The 19676-nt window shown below is 46.2% G+C and overlaps 3 protein-coding genes across 4 annotated transcripts; 1 reads left to right on the top strand and 2 right to left on the bottom strand.

Annotated features, from left to right (window-relative positions):
• Window positions 1–847: 847 nt before the first annotated feature.
• Window positions 848–2308, bottom strand: LOC100842703 (NDR1/HIN1-like protein 12). The gene is made up of 2 exons (XM_003579668.4): window positions 1933–2308; window positions 848–1610 (listed from the first exon to the last, which is right to left on the bottom strand). Exons 1-2 carry the CDS (start codon window positions 2137–2139, stop codon window positions 1152–1154), a joined length of 666 nt encoding a protein of 221 aa, XP_003579716.1. The 5' UTR covers window positions 2140–2308; the 3' UTR covers window positions 848–1151.
• A 3899-nt stretch (window positions 2309–6207) lies between these two features.
• On the top strand, window positions 6208–10423 carry LOC100831810 (digalactosyldiacylglycerol synthase 1, chloroplastic). Of its 2 annotated transcripts, none has more exons than XM_003581172.4 (7): window positions 6208–7046; window positions 7587–7619; window positions 8150–8237; window positions 8326–8807; window positions 8897–9163; window positions 9234–9583; window positions 9686–10423. In XM_003581172.4, exons 1-7 carry the CDS (start codon window positions 6423–6425, stop codon window positions 10215–10217), a joined length of 2376 nt encoding a protein of 791 aa, XP_003581220.1. In that variant the 5' UTR covers window positions 6208–6422; the 3' UTR covers window positions 10218–10423. The 2 variants fall into 2 exon arrangements, with proteins under 2 accessions (XP_003581220.1, XP_014751436.1); XM_014895950.2 differs by having other exon boundaries at window positions 6886–6996.
• A 2559-nt stretch (window positions 10424–12982) lies between these two features.
• Window positions 12983–15533, bottom strand: LOC100843007 (aluminum-activated malate transporter 1). The gene is made up of 5 exons (XM_003579669.4): window positions 15019–15533; window positions 14632–14904; window positions 13946–14058; window positions 13674–13823; window positions 12983–13593 (listed from the first exon to the last, which is right to left on the bottom strand). The coding sequence occupies exons 1-5, from the start codon at window positions 15449–15451 to the stop codon at window positions 13234–13236; spliced, it is 1329 nt and encodes a 442-aa protein (XP_003579717.1). The 5' UTR covers window positions 15452–15533; the 3' UTR covers window positions 12983–13233.
• Between the last annotated feature and the right edge of the window lie 4143 nt (window positions 15534–19676).

The following is a 19676-nucleotide window of genomic DNA, read 5'->3' on the forward strand; positions in this document are numbered from 1 at the left end:
TTGCACGGAGGTGATGTGACGCGCTGCCAAATTCCATTTCACACGTACGTTCGTGCGTTGGCCTGTCGTTCTCGATCGATCCCTAGCTCAAATCATTGTGCATTTCTCTTTCGTTGAACCCTCTTTGGAATGGAATGGCACATGCACCTGCATCTCATGAAAAAATCCTATTCGTACATATTTGCATATACGGGCCATGTGGCCTCGACGAAACACGAATCCGCATTGTACGGTGACGCAGGTTAGCTAAAAAAAGAGGGGAAGCAGAACCAAGTCAAGATGATATGGGTCGCCCCTTCTTCTTGCGCCAAAGATCTTACCATTTCCGAAGGAACTGGGGCTACATTTCTTTTCAATTTCCATTCAAGAGTTTCTATCTGTTTCCACGCCTTTTTTTTGAGACCTCGAAACATGAGGACAAATTACTTCTCTTAGGAACACATACAAGAAAAAGGATAATGGTAGCCCTCCCATTAACTACTTCATTTTCATTTATGAATTTGATAGTAATAGAAATCCATGTCCTACCGAGACAGAATTTCGAACTTGCTATCCTCTTGCCTAATAGGCAAAGATTGACCTCTGTAGAAAGACTGATTCATTCGGATCGGATCGATATGAGGACCCAACTCCGTTGCATTGCCAGAATCCATGTTCCATATTTGAAGCGGGTTGACCTCCGTGCTTCTCTCATGGTACAATCCTCTTCCTGCCGAGCCCCCTTTCTCCTCGGTCCACAGAGAAAAAAATGTAGGACTGGTGCCGACAGTTCATCACGGAAGAAAGAACTCCCTCCGTTTGGTTGCGCTAAAACAGCGACAAATATTTAGAAACGAAACGAGTAGAATCGAAGGCAACGCGATGCTAGACTCTGCCTTTACATTCTTCAAACAGGTATCGACACTATTGCACGCTCCACATACAGAGTGTCAAACAACAGGACGATTCTCGGTAAAAAAAAATAGCTTATATCATGTGGTAAATAAATTCGTAGCATTATTCTGCACAGGGTAAGTAAGAGAGACCCAATAATTATACACTTATGACAAATGGCTACCCTACAAGATTACTTCTTCTCCAAATAAGCTTACTAGCCGTTCGATCCACCCCAAACGCCGGAGCCAACAACCGTGCGGCGCGCGGCGTCCACGTCAGACGTCGACAGTGCAGTACGTGGGCTGCGTGAACTTGAGCGACACAGTCCCTTTCCCGGCACCGCCACCGCCGCCCGCGGCAGAAGCGCTCATGGCGAAGGCGCCCCCGGCGTTGCCACCGGTGGCGGAGAGCAGCGCCGGGCAGTTGACGAAGACATGGTAGCCGCCGGAGACCCAGCTGCCGACCTTCCACTTGACGCGTCCGTCGAGCTTGACGTGGAGCAGCACGTAGCCGGCGGCGATGTCCTGCTTCATGGCGTCCGCCACGTAGGCCGCCACGGGCACGTTCTCGCCCGACATGACCGGCGACCACACCGACTCGTCCTTGTGCCCCTGGTAGATGGCCGGCAGCGACACCGGGACCGTGATCGGCTCCTCCCGGTACGTCGTGAACGCGTGCAGCGTCTTGTAGTAGATCCCCACACGGTCGTTCGGGTTCCGCGACGCGATCGTCACCTGCATATCAATTGGAGCACCAAAGCAGAGCAAATAGCGCTTCAGACCTTGCTGACAAAACTGTAGTACTGGAGATGCTTAGCTGACTAGACTTTCTGTTTACTGAGCTAATAGATAGCCTAGATTCCCTCCAGCTGATGTTACTGATCTGAGGAAAACATTCCTCGGACTAGCCAGATTTCACTAATCACTGTAAAAAAGCTAAGCTACTCCAATTTTGACCGTTAACAAAAACAGGACTTGTGCACATATTACAATTTTGACTGTAGTTTGTGCTGAAATGGAAACAAAAAACTCTGAGATGTGTGCATATGTAGTTAACCTGAACGTCAAGGGAGAGAGCCGGATCGGAGAGGTCGATGGAGCGGAGCTGGACGTCCTGGAGGTAGAAGGAGGGCTTGGAAGGGTGCAGGGCGAGGTAGACGACGAGCACGACGAACCCGACGAGGACGGCGAGCGTCAGGATGCAGGCGGCGATGGAGCCGCAGAACCGCCGGAGGACCCAGCTGTGGTACTTGCCCTTGCCCATGGCGAAGGCCTGAATTCTGATGATGAACTAGCTGGCTGATGCGTGGCTGAGTGAGAGCAGAGCTGGCTAGTTAGCTAAGGTACACTGTAGTGTGTGTGAGCATGTGGGTCGATGGAAAGCGGGATGGGAGTGGGAGTGGCCGGCCTTATAAAAAGTGCTTAACGTGGGTTATTAGGAGGGGTGGTGTGGTGTGGCGCATGTTTTAAAAGGTTGATCCTTTTGTGGTTATGGGGCAGTGGGCAGGGGAGGCGACGAAAGGTACAGCTCAACTCACCGAGATTCTTCTGCTTCTTCCTGGGACCCGGCTGTGTATGGACGCAGCTGCCACCTAAGCTAACTACTATCTGCTCTCGCGGCTGCTTGCTTTGGGATCCTTGTGCAGCGCAGGAGTGTGAGAATATGCTCGCGATTCACTCCAATCTATTTCTCAGGTGGTCAAACTGGTACCGATTCCTCCCCTCATGAAAACCTTTTTTCTAGCATCTCGGTTGGTGTTTCGCATGCGCACGTACGTCTGAGAATATGAGTTGACCTTTGCAGCTGTTCTATCAATCAATCATTGACCTGTGCTCGGCTGAAAATTTCATGCTGCGTGTAAAAACAAGAGACATGAAATTATGTTACTTCTTCGCTTAATTACGGTTTTGTAAGGACCTTGTGCCCTGAATTCTGATCAGAGCGGGATACACGCACCGATCCGTGGCTGCGAAATATCGAGAGATAACGTGTACCCAATTGATGGCATGGATCGGGGGGCATGGTCGGTCGCACGCATGGGGGAGACGAGCCAGATCTGGCTCGGCAATCAGGCACGGCACCAGAGAAATCTCAGCGCTTATCCCTTCCTCTCCATCGATCCCACGGCAGGTCTAGAACACAGCGCGGCACACAATAATTCCGATCGAGGCGACGAGGCCGCCCGTGCCGGGGCCGGGGGGCGCGCGCACGCACGTAGGTACGTAAGTGGGGAGGGTTGTTGGTGCGTAGCACGCAAGCCTCGACGGTTCCCGCGTCGCCTCACGCAACAGGGCAAAATAAAGCCCAAAATCAGCCGAACCAACCAAAGCCCGCGTGGCGCGGGCCTGCGACGTTCCGGGAACGTGAGTTCGGCCGGGCGGTGCGGCGGTGCCCTTCGTTCCTTATCCCCCCGCCGCACGGCGGCCTTGTGCCCTGGCCCCTATGCCACCATGTGCTCGAGCTAAACAACCACGCAAACACTTTCCCTCACCTAACCATTTGCCTCCTATTTTTGACGGAACATTTGCCTCCTATCATCCTACTATGAGAGTTATCGCAATTCATGCAGGACCGATCATATATACACGCATCATATAGCCATAGAACGACTTTGCTTTGATCATCATCTCTCCTTCTTTTATTTATCTCTTGCGCTTTGAAACGAATGGTTGGATCAACATCGAGGAACATACTAGCCAGTATAGCTCGAAAGCTGCATTTAATTAAACGGAATAGATGAGAACATGTAGCAGTACGCATGTTGGATATCGTTGTTCCGTGTTGCATATGGTGCGTTAATTTTCGTTCTTTAGGACTTTGCCTTTCGGATATACAGAAAAGCATTTGAGGCAAAAGTTGGAAGCGCTTTTGGGATGGCTCGCTAGATCCATTTTCTATTGCGGTGTTCTGAGTCACACCGGCATGAGAAAGGGCGTCTCTTTTAACTTGGTAAATATGCGCCGGAAAGAAGATTGGAAATTCCCCCTTTTTATCTCTTTCACCAAGTGGGGCAAAAAGGCACCAAAAGGAAGATGCAGAGGGTACTCTCTTTATTACTCTTTACACTAACTTAGTCGATAAGTAACATTCGTATTGCCAAGTTGCAATTCATATGCGGATCAAACCTGAAGTTTGGCTTAGTGACTCACCGGAGCGCTCCAGAGTGATCAGGCCATTCATAAAACCAATTCCCAGGTTGAACATGCATGAATTGAGTGTCAACTACTCCTAGAAAAAGGAGATTCCCTAGGCGCGCTGCTCCTATACATACAGCCACTGCGTTGGGGGAGGGCACCCTCCGGCCGTTTTTTGTACATGCCACCTACGTCCAATCTTCTTTGTTCCGTCTGGTGGTGGAAAGTAGAGACAATAATTGACCGATCTAACACAATTTTCTCCATTATTCTGCACTGGAGTTGGAGCATCCCTACACTATATACCACGTACGTGCATACAAGCATTGGCAGATGCAGAAACAAAATCACGTGGGTGTAATGACTTAAAACTCCATGGAGTAAATCTACAAAGTTAGTCCAGCTTATGCATGTTTAGTTTTTTACTGTTTTTTAAATAGAGATTTGAAAAAATATCAAGATGCGAAGTGCGGAGTTCGCTTAGATTTTTTTTAGTTTTTTTCTTTGTCTAGCAGAAAATCAAGAGCGACACGAATCTCATAAGGCCCAGTAGCCTCATCAGCCAATTTTGTAGTTGACAAAAAGACTAAGTTGGCCCATGGAGGTTGCCATCATACCTTAATAACCAGAAATGAGGCCCACTTGTGTTCCTAGCTATATTCAATCTTCAAGTTGAGTCTCTATTGCCACTCGGAGATGCCACGGGCGATTTCAAGACAGCTTTCCAATGCAGAAGGAGTTGGGACCTTGGAGCATTTGTCGGTTGTACTCTAAAATTGCCCAAGCCATATACATGTAAATTATTAACCAAATCTCACATCACTCGCGCATTCGCTTACATGGGATTTGTTGGTGTCACAAAGACTCCATATCCTAGTTTTGAAAACCGGACAGGACCGGACCGAAGTCTCATGATCGTGTCGTGATCCATTTTTATTCGGCTCAATCTTTTTTTTTAGAAAAAAAAGATTGAGCCGAGTTTAATTGCAGGCAATTAGAAGAATAAAGAAGAATTACTGCATTTCGTAACTTATTTTTTCTCTTTTTATTTTGTTTCTTTTTATTTAGACCTTCTTCATATTTAGTTTTATCTATTAATCCGATCGGAAAAAATCCGGAACCAGAGCCCTTTGCGGTATGTTTAGCGCGCTGGACCGGACAAAACTGGATAACCGGCTGTTTTGGTTGATACCAGTGAACCGGACGGTTTTGCTCGAACCGTACCGGTTCAGTTCCCGTTTCAAAAATACCCCTCGTTTGATTTATTTTTGTACGAATAATGCAAGGGTAGATACGGTATTTTGGTTAATCTCTAGGGTTTGCTCCTAACTCAGTCAACTCTCCACCCACGATTTGCTCTGTCTCTCCCCCGTCTCCCTTGTCCCGCCGCCTGTCTCCCTTGTCCCGCCGCCGCCGGCCGTCGCCCTGCCACCAGGGCTGACCGCGCCACCCGCGCCTCTCCGCCCATGGCTACGACCGCCTCCCGCAGTACCGCTGACGCCGGACTCCAGCAACAGAGATGCCGGTTTGTTGCTGCTCTTCAACTTTAGAGTATGAAATTCTCAATTTCTTCCTTCTCTGTTCTTCAAGTTCAGAGTTGCTGCTGCTCATCGATTTGGTTGGAAATGCATGCAGCACTGTAGTGATAGAGTATTTATGTATGATAATAATGAGACAAGTCAATTATTGTGTGCACTATTATTTATATTGTCATATTTTGATTTTTTAGTTAAAAATATATTATTTTGTATTAAAAAATAGACCGGTGTTCAACTGGTGAACCGGCGATTTGACCCGAATAACCTGAACCGAGAGTTCGGTCATCAGTCCGGTTTTCAAAACTAGGCTCCATGTCGCCTTGGGAAGAGCTTTGATATTGGGTTATGAAGCAACCAGCGACCACCAGAAAACATATTGCCATAGAAAATGACGATCGAACCCAGAGACTTCTACGTGCTACGGTTTCCATCAAAGAAAGCAAAAAATTTATAAGAAAACCAGCCACAGCCACAGCCACAAGCCCAGAAGGCAAGACACCGGCGAACCGCAGCGAACATAGGCCGTACCTTCACGCATATTCCCCACAGGCCCACACGACATTCAAGTGCCGTTGCAAGTCTCCAGCCACCACACGTCCACACAACAAGATTTCCACAGGCCCACGAGACCCAAGTGTCAGCAGTTCAGCGCTATCTGACAAGGCCATGACCCCTCGTCCTAATCTGCCGTCCTGGCGTTCTCCCTCTCTTTCCCGTGCCTTCCCGTCCGGGGGACGCCGCCGTCTTCTTCTTGCCCGAACCCACCGTCTCCCGTCCGCCTCAGGCAAGACTCCCGACTGTCCTACGCGCTTCCAGAACCCCCCTAACGCCCTAACCCCAACCAAGCGCAGATCCTAGGCCCAAGCCGGGGTACATGGGCGCGGAGAACCCAATCATCGGCGGCGGTCGCGCCGGCGGGGACGGCGGAGCCTTCGCTTTCATCTCGAAGGGATGGCGCGAGGTGCGGGATTCGGCCGGCGCCGACCTGCGCCTGATGCGGGCGCGTGCCGACCGCGAGCTGGGCCACCTCATCACGTCGGCGTCGGCGCTCGCTGGGCCGGGGCCCGCGCCTCCTCTGCCCCGGGCGCCCGCGTGGGCGCCCATCGCCGAGGTGGAATCAGCGTGTAAGCGGATCCAGCCCAAGATTGCGGAGCTGAGGAAGCAGTGCTCGTCTTCGGTGCTCGTGGGGTGGCCGCCCAAGGCCGGAGCCAGCCTCCGCGTCGACCTCTCGGGGATTACGGCAGCCCGCAACGCCATTGGGTCCCACGGGGACGGCGGCGAGAGGTCGAGGGTCGCACCGTGGAAGGAGGACGGCGGCGAGAGGTTGAGGGTCGCCCCGTGGAAGGATGACGGCGGCGGCGAGGGGGAGAAGGAGTGGGAGGTGGTTCGGATGATACGGAGCGGGCTGAAGGAGTTTGAGCGCCGGAGCCTGTCGAGTCAGATGCTTGGTGGGTTTCATGGCCGCAGCGACTTTGTGGAGAAATTTAAACTGAGCTTGGTAAATTTGACTGTAGCCTCTGAAGATTTAAATGATGATTACTCCTAGCTGTTTAGAATTTCGAACATATCCTTCAGAAATTGAATTTCTTAGGACTTTTCTCAATTTAGTTATCATGACTGACAAGCATTTGCTAAAACTTTGCCATCCATAGCAAGAAAATATAAGGGATTTTCTATTTTTTGTACATTAAATTGCAGATATGACGCTCAACTAAAACCAAAGGTTGCAGCAGTTAGAGATTTGTTTTCCACATTTCTTGGCATTTTATTTGATATCATAATGTTTTTGCATAACTAACCCATTTTTTCAAAAAGAAAGTGACCACATTTCTGATATAAGCTAATTTAGGAACTGCTAAAGAACAGCAATTCAAATGTCTTTGATTCAGCCGACTACTTTGTTAGCAGGCAACAATCTCATGAATTCTGTGCAGCAGTTCCTCATTTGATAAAAAGACACTTAAGTGTATAATGCGATGTGGGCACTGATGTTTGGTTTCAATTAATATACTCATGTGTATTACTCATTTTGTTGCAGAAATCACTGAACAAAGAGTCTCGAGAACCAAAGGTAATGTAATTAGAAACCATAGCTTAATTTATTAATTGCATTATAGGAGTATATTTTTGACATGTAATTGCAATATATTTTTTTACAGTGGAATTTTGTTGGGACACGCAATGCTTCGAATATGTTTTTGTTCATGTAAACTTCCGCACGACTCTTTTTGCCTTGTAGCCTATTAGAAGAAAGCAAGTCCATTCATAAAGATCTGTGGAATTTTGCAAATTGCAACACATAGTTTTTTTTTTGCAACTATACTGGTGTAACTATCAGCTTTTCCACATAACAATTTCTTAATATGGCTACCTTTAGATAACATGGTAGCTAAATTTGTATTAAAATAGCTGTTCCTTCAAATTTTTAGACAGTGAATTCGTTTATCTTGCATAAGCTGGTATTTTTTTGTAAACACAATCTTTTTTATTTTTGCTCAAACAGTATTTGACTGTCACTGATGACGCAAGCTCTGGTGCTATTTGATCTGATTATTCATTGCTTAGGGTGTGTTTCTAAATTGATTCTCTAATGTAAATCAGGAAGTCCCCCCACTGGATCTAACTCAAATTCTGGCACATCTAGTCCGGCAGTCTGGACCCCTTTTGGATCAACTTGGCGTACGTAGGGGTATAAAATTTCATTGCTGGTCTCCGTTCCTCCAACTCTTTTGGTTCTTTTGTGGTGATATTTGTTAATTCTTGATTTTGTGTTGCAGATCTATGTGAAAAGCTAGTGGAGACATTGTACAGTAAACGGAATGGCCGGCTCATGTATCCGTCTCTTTCAGCAGATAGATCCTTAATTGGAAATGAGAACATAAGTGATGAGCTGGATCTAAGAATAGCTAGGGTGCTAGAAAGTACTGGCTATCACACAGAAGAAGGTTTTTGGAACGATCCTGCAAAGTACAAGATCTCAGATAACAGACGCCATGTTGCAATTGTCACCACAGCAAGCCTTCCATGGATGACCGGGACAGCCATCAATCCGTTATTCCGTGCTGCTTATCTGGCAAGAAGTACAAAGCAAAAAGTGACACTGGTGGTTCCTTGGCTGTGTAATTCAGACCAGCAACTAGTGTACCCAAATAACATCACCTTTAGTTCACCAGAAGAACAAGCAACCTATATAAGGAACTGGCTACAAGAAAGACTTGGGTTTGAAGCAGATTTTAAGATATCCTTTTATCCTGGCAAGGTAAAAATCCAGTGTATCATCCCAAGGTTTAAGTTTTCAGTTCATACTCTGGTCCCCCTAAGATTTTCATTGTTCATTATGTTTCACAGTTCTCAACAGAGCGACGCAGCATTATTCCTGCGGGTGATACCTCACAGTTCATTTCTTCAAAAGAAGCTGATATAGCTATTTTGGAAGAACCAGAGCACCTCAACTGGTATCATCATGGACAGCGTTGGACAGACAAGTTCAATCATGTCATTGGTGTAGTTCATACCAATTACCTAGAGTATATCAAGAGAGAAAAGAATGGTGCTCTTCAAGCTTTCCTTGTTAAACATATCAACAATTGGGTGACTAGGGCATACTGCCACAAGGTATAATGTTTAGGTCAGCTTTTATTTTGAAGTCCTGATGCTAGGGTGCAGCTAATAATGGTGCCTGCAGGTTTTACGTCTCTCTGCAGCGACTCAAAACCTACCCAGGTCCATTATTTGCAACGTTCATGGCGTTAATCCAAGATTCCTCCATGTTGGTGAAAAAGTGGCAGCTGATAGGGAGTCTGGAAAGGAGGTCTTTTCAAAGGGAGCATATTTTCTTGGGAAGATGGTTTGGGCGAAAGGTTATAAAGAAATGATAGACTTGTTATCCAAACACAAAAATGACTTGCAGGGCTTCAAGCTAGATGTGTATGGAAATGGCGAGGACTCACAGGCTGTCCAGTCTGCTGCTAGGAAGTTAGATTTGGGCATCAGTTTTTTCAAGGGGAAGGACCATGCAGATGATTCACTGCATGGGTGAGATTAGAAGCAAGCAAGCTGCTAAATAATCATCTTTCAATTATGACTATATTTTGTAGAAAGTACTGGCAAGTTGATATTTTCTCTCGTAAATTTCAGGTACAAGGTTTTCATCAATCCCAGTGTCAGTGATGTCCTATGCACAGCAACCGCTGAGGCTCTTGCAATGGGCAAATTTGTTATCTGTCCCGATCATCCATCAAATGATTTTTTCAAGTCGTTCTCCAACTGCTTGACTTATAAAGCTCCAGAGGAATTTGTTGCCCGAGTGAAAGAGGCCATGGCTAGTGAACCTCAACCTCTGACCCCTGAGCAAAGATACAGTTTATCATGGGAGGCAGCAACTGAGCGATTTATGGAGTATTCGGAGCTTGACAAAGCTCTGAAAAATAGAAATGGTCAGTCTGGACAAGGTGTGGAGAGGAACAGATTGAGGAAGATACCTTTACTTCCTAAATTCTCAGACATCGTGGATGGGGGGCTGGCATTTGCTCATCACTGTCTAACTGGCAATGAGATCCTCAGATTGGCGACAGGAGCAATTCCTGGTACACGTGACTATGATAAGCAGCAGTGCATGGATCTGAATCTCTTGCCTCCCGAAGTTCAACACCCTGTATATGGCTTGTGATGTTGCACTTAGTTAATTTTAGTTGAAGCGTTTTTCTTCCTAGGTATGTGCATACTAAGTGTTATCCAGTTTCTGTAGTGACCAGATAGTAGAGGATGTTCATTTGTAGAATCTTATTAGGTTTTGTAGGGTTTGTCTTGTTTGTACAGTTCGCGTGTGACTATCTCCCTTTATTATCCAAATGGCAAATCATGTTAGATTATAATCATCTTCCAGTGGCATAAATCATAATATGCAAAACGCAATGTACTAGGTAGGAGAACAGAAAGTTAACACAAACAAGCATGGGTGCGTAACTGTTATGCGTGCACAGGACATGTAATGATATCCCAGCCATCTATTAATAATTAGGAAGGAGTAGAATTAGGAGATAGAGGTTGTCTTTTTAGGGAAAGAGTTATAATATTAGGTAAGATTGGTTTAACTAGGAAAATAGAGATAGAGATTGTGTCTTCTGGGACAAGTCGACTCGTCCTATTTATAAATGACTAGCATGTAGTATCATTTTAATCAAGCAATGAAATAAAAAGTTCCCAAGCCTCAGAGCCTCTACTCCACACCAGGCGGTCACCGGTCAGGGTCGAGTCCTGTCGCTGGATTGTCATCTATGTCGAGTCCTGTCGCTGGATTGTCATCTATGGAGTATGGACCGTTATCCTACCTAAATTCTCTCCTTGTGGATCAAGATCTACAGCAGTAGCTGTATGCAAGGAAAGGTAAATATGATATTTTAGCTCACTTTAACCAGCTGAAGCAATCATGTAAAAATTGTAGATTCATTAAAGAGGTATTGACCATGAACTTAAGTATTTGCACTCAAAGTGCCTCTTGTTTCTTTACTAACCTAAATGAAAATTCTCTGTGTTGGGGGGATGACCCCGGGTAGGGTCACGACGACACGTTCTAGCCGAGATGACGAGGACAAAGCCGGCATGATCAAGTATGCCGGCATCGTAAAGCCAAACTAACGCTAAGTCGGCATACCGGATCTACGTTGGCACGATTATCTTATCTTATGAGTTTGCAAGATAAGGACGAGCCCCTTGATCTAGGCCAGCGCCGAGATCCCTCAACGGTCTTATCCTGATCACGCGGTGCAAAGTAAAGCAGCGTTATCATTACCACGGGAACAATAGTCGCCGCTTACGTAACGGTGCCAGGCGACTGCACAAAAGAAGCACCGAAAGAGAATTTCTGACGAGAGCCGGCAGAGGATAGTGGTACTTGTTGCAGGGTGCCAGGAAAAGTAAAGTTGTCTTGTCCCCTGCGGTGCCACCCGGAGGGAACCAAGCCGCGTGCCCGAAGGGGCCCAAGGAAGGTGACGTTGGTACTCGGCCCGCATGTCAGTGTGACATGGACGGCTTATAAATAGAGCACTACCCCTCTCTGGAAAGGGATCGAGGTGCTTAGGCATTTAGGGTTTTCCCCTTCCTCTTCTTCTTCCTCAAGAATACAGTTCAAAGAGCGTCATTGTAAGAGCTTGCGTATCTCGGCTAATACAACAAAGCAAGAGTAGGAGTCTTACCTCGGCAAGAGGGCTCCGAACCTGGGTAAATCCGTGTGTGTTTGTGTGTTTGTGCGTGTTTCCCTTCACGTCCTCCCTCCTCCGATTCCTCCATCGTCCATCGGCGTCAAGTTAAGCCATCCTATGGCATCTGCCGTGATACCACCACGACATTCTGACTCAAATAATTTTGTTATATTTTATGTGCTTCTTCGTCCCGAGAAGTTCCTCTGGCTATATATTAAGAACTCAGATGTAAGGCCTTGTGCTCTTTTGCCATAGCTACGGCTAGTACAGTAGTACTGAAAGTTTCCATGCTATATTGTTATGGATGAAAATAGTCTGTCATAAAAAGGCACATCAGGATTTAGGTCTCAGTCATGATCCTCCTATACAAATATATACCTCATTTTGTGCATAGCAACCAAGGGCAGTAAACAGCTGACCTAAAAGCATAACTAACATGGGAGTAAGATTAAGCCACCAACACCAAGCACTACTAAAATAAGTGCTATGTTCCTAATTAGCATGGTGAGACTTATTATGCTCTTTCACTATTTAAAAGCATCTCCAGATGTATTAGGCTCTGCTTCAATGACTGATAAATATCTGGTAGTCTAAGATAAGATGGGATGTCTTGTCATTGATGTCTCTGCTTTATTCGGAGCCGACATAACAGATAAGGAACTTATAAAGGAAACTGCTATTTATGATCTGTTGTCTCCATTTCAAAAGTTTTTTCATTGGAAGGCAAGTCTGCACCGTTTCCATAACAACTCCTGGCTCTTAGCAGTGGTTAACAGCCCACCATCATCAACAACAAAGCATTTTGTCCCAAGCAAGTTTGGGTAGGCTAGATATGAGTGGTTAACAGCGCAACCTGCATAATTCAAGGAATGAATGTCTTCATCTATCACTAATTTTCTGCAGATATCACTGTTATGCAATATCTGATGGTTCATGATGAAAAGCACATGGAACTATAGTCACTTCCACTCGATCATCCAGTGTCCAATTCAGCCATTAGTTTCTATAATTTCTAGAAGAATGTATTTGGACAAAATATTAGAGAACTCTAGTGAGCTGTGTTAATAAGTTCTCTGAGTAGATCGGTATTGCCATATATCCATTTTGTCATGATCTTGGTGATTATTATGCTTCGACATTTCAGGAAAGTGCATTATTTTACCTCAGCTTCTAATAAGATCTTGCAAAAGTATATTGTGGCACCACGGTACTTGGCCCCTCTCAACCAACCAGCTTAAAATTGAACAAAAGAAGATTTAGGAAACTGTTCATTTTACATATATATGTTGATAATTCACGTCTGTTTGAAGACGATAATATTGTTATCAAAACTCAGCATCATAATCACTTCAATAGCGTTGAAGAATTAATCACTTGCTGTATACATAACGTAGTATTGTACACCATACTAATTTTTGCCACTTGATGCTCCCGACGGTTATCCCCTGTAGACTAACCATGCTTGGCAGAAGTTTGCGTCTTTTGTCAACTCGCAATGTTGATAACAACATCTTTTTGGATTTTTTCAGGGGTTTTGAAGTGGGCAAGTCGCGCTAGATTATCAACAGATTCTGCAATTTTCTTTATTGTTGTAACCAAGTCCGAGAGAAGTGTTGCAGTAACAGCTACATGCATCACTTGCAGCAGAGCCATATCCTGTGATAATTCACTTCTGAGGCCTTTCGCAACTGTGATGGCTGCAGACATGGTGATGTTGGCTGGGGATGGTACAGTCATCGTTCGAATTGCTGTCGAGAGCTCCCTGAGCGCCTTGGCAGAGTCCGAGCTCATTTCACTGCATGCTGTTCGAACCTTCAAGGATAGCTCTGGATTTGCTTCAGGGTACTGTTGATCAGGAAAATGATGTTGGTCAAAACCTGGCTCCATGGTCTTTTGGCCAGGAAAAGGGGAGAAGTTCCAATTACCTGAGATTTTTGGAGTGTGATGACATAGGAAGCAAGAGCCTCCATGGAAGACGCACACTGGCGACAAAGAGCTCCGATCTTCTGGTATTGGCTCCATGGGTGTCGGAAGCCGAATTTACCATGACCTGGCTCCCACTTGGCAAAATTGCACTGCAGTTTTGGAATACCATTACAAAAAGGAACTGCTGTGTATACAAGCTTTCCTTCTCTGCAGATGTTTACTGGAGTTTTCGCACTCAGCATACGGTGTATCATTTGTAAAGGATGCTTACCAGAGAGTCCTCAGTGGCCTTGGAATTGAGGACGCTCTTGTACACTTGGAGAAAGGTTTTACTCTCCAAATTCTCAATTGTAGAGTTTTCTCCAAAGCATTCAGATTCCATCCCTGCATGCATGTGCACAGTTTTCAACCTCACAAACTCTGGAGTAACGTGTGAAGTCTACGTGAGTAACTAACTCTACAAGTACATGAAAGTTTACTTATTTTCACTTCAAATGTCCCTCTTTTCCGAATAATTTTTTGGGATCCCTAATTTTGTTTGCAGAGTAGGTCGGTGCCATTCCAAGGCAGTCTATTGGTCTCCTATGATATCAACAAATGTTTGTCTGCAATTTTTTGGCCCAGATTCATGTGACAGTGTACCAATATGAAGCGAAAAGCCTATCAATATGAAGCTGCTACAAAGAGGCTGGGAAGAACTATAAAACAGAGTATATCTGATGACTCTGGTCAGGAAGAGTCTGCTATTATTTGTTGCCCCACATTCCCCCCGCAGAACTTCACAAGGCTAACTTGTATTTGAGTCTTACCCCGCTTCAAGTTGCATTAGTATAGTCTAACAAAGTTATAATATCATGACTTGAACCAGTATGGCACAAAAAAGTGCAGGAATCTTTATAACCAAATATTGGAGTACATGCAGAAACACATGGCCCTAAACAAGTACTACGTACGTACCTTCAAGGAACTGGGCCAGCTTGTCGAGGTTACCGGCGGAGAGCTTGTGGAGGTCCTCGCCTGCCCAGACGGGGAAGACGAAGATAGTGGTGCAGAGGCATGTGAAGACCCCCACGACGATGGTGGAGAACCGCTGGTGTGCGAGCTGGATGAGCTCCTCCACGCGGTAGCTCGACACGGCCACCAGGCTAAAGGTGAGTATGAATATGGTCACCCCGTAGTCGTACTTGGCCTTGATCTCCGGGATGAAGCGTGAGAACGTCGCCGCGGACGCTGCCACAGAGATGAACGTACACCAGTTCAATTCGAGTTTGGTAATGTAGGCGCATCTTATATACTCTCTCCGTCTCAAAATATATGCCGTATTAATATGTGCGTCTGGCTTACCTAGCAAGAAGACGAAGGCGGCGAGTATTATGGGTTCCCCCTGCGTGCCACAGCGGTTAGCCACCTGATGAGCTCCGACGGCGATGAACCCAGCCACGAGCGTGGCGAAGGCCCTGTTCAAGCCTTTGCTGAGCGTGCCGCCGACGGTGTACTCCATGACGACGACGACGGTGAGCACGGCCCAGAGCGTGGAGACCCCGAAGCCCTTGAAGAGCGGCGTGACGTAGTAGAGCACGGACACCAGCGTGAGCGCCAGCCCCACCTTGAAGGAGTGTGCCACTCGCCTCGGGTCCTCCCGAGCGATCCTCCCCACTTTCCTCGCGAACCCGGCGACACGGCACCCGAGCCCGAGGACCAACGAGCGGAGCCGCTGCCAGAGACGGTCTCCATCGGCGCCGTCGTTGCTCACTCTGATCTGGTGATCAACCTCCATCTTTGATCTATCTATACGCCGCCGTACGTGCTGTGTTCCGTGAAACACCTAGGCACTGGTACTAGCTAGTAGTGTGTGGGACTCGAATTTGGGAATGCAGGCTATGACGCGCGGGGGCCGGGCTTATATAAGCGGCCGGAGGGAACCGCCAGCTGCTGCATGCATGCGGCGCTTTTTTGGATCGGGACACTGGTGATGCGACAGACAAGGGTCGATCGGTAGTGGAACAAAAGCATCAAGGCCGTCCACTTTCTCGGAGAATATGACACCAGATATTGCTTGCTCTCTTGTCTTGTTTTGTTTCGTCTCGTGTTCTCGTACGTACGTACGTTTTTGCTCTGCTCCACAGGAAACTCAAATCAAGAGTGTGTGATCTTGATCATTCTGATATGGGGAGGTCGATGTGTATTCGGTTGCCTACGTTTTAGCCTCTGCGTCATGCTATTTGGAATACAAGGAGAACTCTCTCTACCTAACACGTGCTGCTGGATTCAGTTTTTAATGATTTTTTCGGACGAACTTACATGTTGGATATATAAGTGCGTACACACATTTTTGTGTTCTTGTACCAACGTGTGCACTGGGCGTGTTTGTTCTAGAGAGACGCTAGATTGATCAGCATGCCTTGTTGTGTTGTTCATAAAGGTTCCGTACTTCCGTACCACGCGCTCGACAAATCACTTGTGTCGGTAATTAGTTTAGTCGCCTTCTTTTGACTTACATATTCATTCTATTTCTCTGAGATTACTGTCGGATGAAGTAAAACGCAACTTGTTCTTTGCCGCCCTACAAATGTACGCCTTAATTACTCTACCGTACGTGCTGACCCAGCCATGATATCTCTGTAAAATGATCTCACTCTCTTTTTCTGTTACGCGAAAGTTAGAAGTGGCCACGTCTGACTTTTGATGAACGGACGACAAAGCTGAGCAACGCGCCAAAGCGTTGTACTCCATATTTTATCGCTAGAAAATTCTTCTACTTCGTACTACTCACGTTAGTGATATCTAAAGGAACTCGTTGCTTCATTTGAAAACACAAAAGCAATTTGATGACTTGCTGTATATACACCACCTGTTGTCTCTACTCTCTACTGGCCGGCTAGCTATCATCAAAGATGTGGCCTGACTTATCAATTCGGCCGCTTTTCTGAATTTTTTTAGGTGGATCTCAACTACAGCTTATCACATTGCGTACCATGCATGCATGCATGAGAAGCTCTTGTCCTCTTCTACCCAAGTCTCCAAGCATCCACGCACTTCTATTTTTTCGCAGCCCAAAATGTTATGAATGCTTGTTCAATGCATGTGGACGGATCTACATATCGTCTTGTCATCCCTAGTCAAACTTCTTCCTTCCACCGTTCAAGGGTTCAACTGCAGCTGACCGCTGCTTTGATTTCGTTTGTTTCTGCACGGAATCTCCCGCACATCTCATGTACTCAACCAGTTAATTACCAGTCACCGTCTCAGGTGGAAGAAGACCCGTGTATGCACAGATTGATTGCAATGGTTCAGACTTCAGAGACGACGCAGCACTATGTATTATCCGGCTGAGTGCACTACAGCGGTTCTCTCGCTCAATTCATGACTGATTCTTCGTGCATGCAGCTAGATGCTAGCAAGAATCACTGCAACTCTGCAAGTGAACCGAAGTACAGTTTCCACACCCTATTGCTCAGCCACTAGGACCTTCGTGAAACAGCTTGCACGCATGTACAACAACAGAGCACTAGCAAAGGCCCCGGCGCCGTTTATTTCGCCTTTCTCCGATCTATTCCCCGACAGTATTAGCCCTTATCCTGGCTGAATCTGTTGAATTCCTAGAATCAACTAGGTGTAGATCTAGACCGGTAGGGGCCGAGAGAGACAGAGAGGAAGGAGAGGAGGGGATTACCTTCTCTTTGGCTGGACGAAGAACTCGACGGTGCAGCCATGTCGACGGCGAGGGAGAGACGGCGGCGGGGAGCGACGACGTGGACGGAGCTTTCCGTCACCTCTGCGCAAACCCTAGATCAGTAGGGGTGTGTTCGGTGGGGTGACGGCAACGCAGCGAATCTCGTAGTGCGTGCCCCCGCCCCCACCTCTTTATATAGCGCAGCGTGACAGGGGCCCGCCAACCATATTGGGTTGGGCGCCCCCGATTAGGGCGCGTCAGATCCGGGCCCGGTGGGCCCACACAGTGGAGATAACTCTAACATTCTCCCCCTTGATCTCAACTTTTCTTTTAACTGTATACCTTTTACTTTACTCATCACCACCGATTAGTACGTAGAGCATGTTTCATCGTCTCAGCTCGATTGCCGATAGAATCAGACAACTACAACATACCTTGATGTGTTGAAACAAATTCTGTTCTTTTCGGGCCATTCTTTATCCAGAACCATAGACTTTCCCTTAAACCCAAGCCAGCTAAGTGTTCCTTGAACACACTGGGTGGTAGGCCTTTCGTAAGCGGATCCGCAAGCATATCCTTTGTCTTTATATGCTCGAGACTTATAGTGTGATCCTGGATTTTATCTTTCACAACATAATACTTTATCTCTATCAGTTTGGTAGCATTACTCGACTTGTTGTTGTGAGTATAAAACACTGCGGGCTGATTATCGCAGTACATCTTTAGTGGTTTGTCGATACAATCCACTCCTTTCAACTCGGATATAAATTTCTTTAATCATTATCGCCTGCCCCGTGGCCTCATAACATGCTATAAATTCTGCATACATCGTGGATGATGCAACTATTGACTGTTTGGAGCTTCGCCACGAAATAGCCCCGCCTGCGAGAGTGAATACATATCCAGACGTGGATTTTCTATCATCTCTGTCTCCCGCAAAGTCTGCATCTGAATACCCTCTTATCTCTAGGGAATCAGATCTTCTATACGTTAGCATGAGGTCTTTTGTGCCTTGCGCATAACGCAATGCTATCTTTACCATTTTCCAGTTCTCTATGCCTGGATTTTCTTGATATCTATCGAGTACCCCGGTGATAAAAGCTAAGTCAGGGCGAGTGCACACTTGTGCATACTGTAGGCTTCCAACGGCCGAAGCATATGGAACCGCTTTCATTTGATCGATCTCATATTGACTTTTGGGACATTGAAATTTCCCGAAACTGCCGCCCTTGACTATAGGAGCAGGTGTGGCATTGCTCGCATGCATATTGTATTTCTTTAGAATCTTTTCTAAATATGCCTTTTGCGATAGTCCTAGAACCCCATTTTTTCTATCTCGGCGAATTTCTATGCCCAAGACATATGATGCCTCACCAAAATCTTTCATATCAAAATTTGAGGACAAAAACTTCTTTGTTTCTAGTAGTAGATTGACATCACTGCTAGCAAGCAGGATATCATCCACATACAGAATTAGGAAGATATATTTCCCACTTTTAAATCGAAGTGCGCCACTAGTGCCATTATTATTCTGAAGGAATCTTTGCATGAGACTGGTGAAAATGTCTCATTGTAATCTATTCCTTCTCTTTGTGTAAATCTTTTTGCCACGAGTCGTGCTTTGTACTTTTCTATATTCCCTCTAGAGTCATATTTGGTTTTGTAGACCCATTTACAGCCTATCGTTTTGGCTCCTTTAGGAATTTCCTCTAAGTCCCAAAATTCGTTGGAACTCATCGATCTCATCTCATCTTTCATGGTCTCCAGCCACTTCGATGAGTGAGAACTACTCATGGCTTCTTCATATGAAGTGGGACCATTTTCCATATGAACTCTTTCTGTATTATAAACTTTATAATCTTTTGGAATGGCTGACTTTTAAACTCTTTGGGACCTTCTAGGGGCCTCATTTTCTGGCATGTTCTATGTCTCTACATGTGGCGCATGTTTAGGCTGCTGCAGCTCCCTTTCATGTGCAACAATGGGCTGAGTCGGCTCCTGAAGGACAGGTTCCGGACCTTCACTCATTGTTGCCATGTGTGGAGTTGCAACAGGTGTCGGCACCATAATCTCAGGGATTGTCGGTGCGGCAACAATAGGTAGTGAAAAGAATGGCTCCTGAGTCATCGGATTAGGTGCATGCACCCTCTTCTCCTCAAGATCAACTTTCTGAGCTACCGTGCTCCCCCTCATCATTTTGTCCTCTAAGAAGACAGCGTGTCTCGTTTCCACAAACTTTGTGTATTTGTCTGGACAGTAGAAATGAAAACCTTTTGATCTTTCAGGGTAGCCAATGAAATGGCAACTTACTGTCTTGGTATCCAACTTT

This window comes from Brachypodium distachyon, chromosome 5 (genome assembly GCF_000005505.3).
Source record: "Brachypodium distachyon strain Bd21 chromosome 5, Brachypodium_distachyon_v3.0, whole genome shotgun sequence".
NCBI classification, from domain to species: domain Eukaryota; kingdom Viridiplantae; phylum Streptophyta; class Magnoliopsida; order Poales; family Poaceae; genus Brachypodium; species Brachypodium distachyon.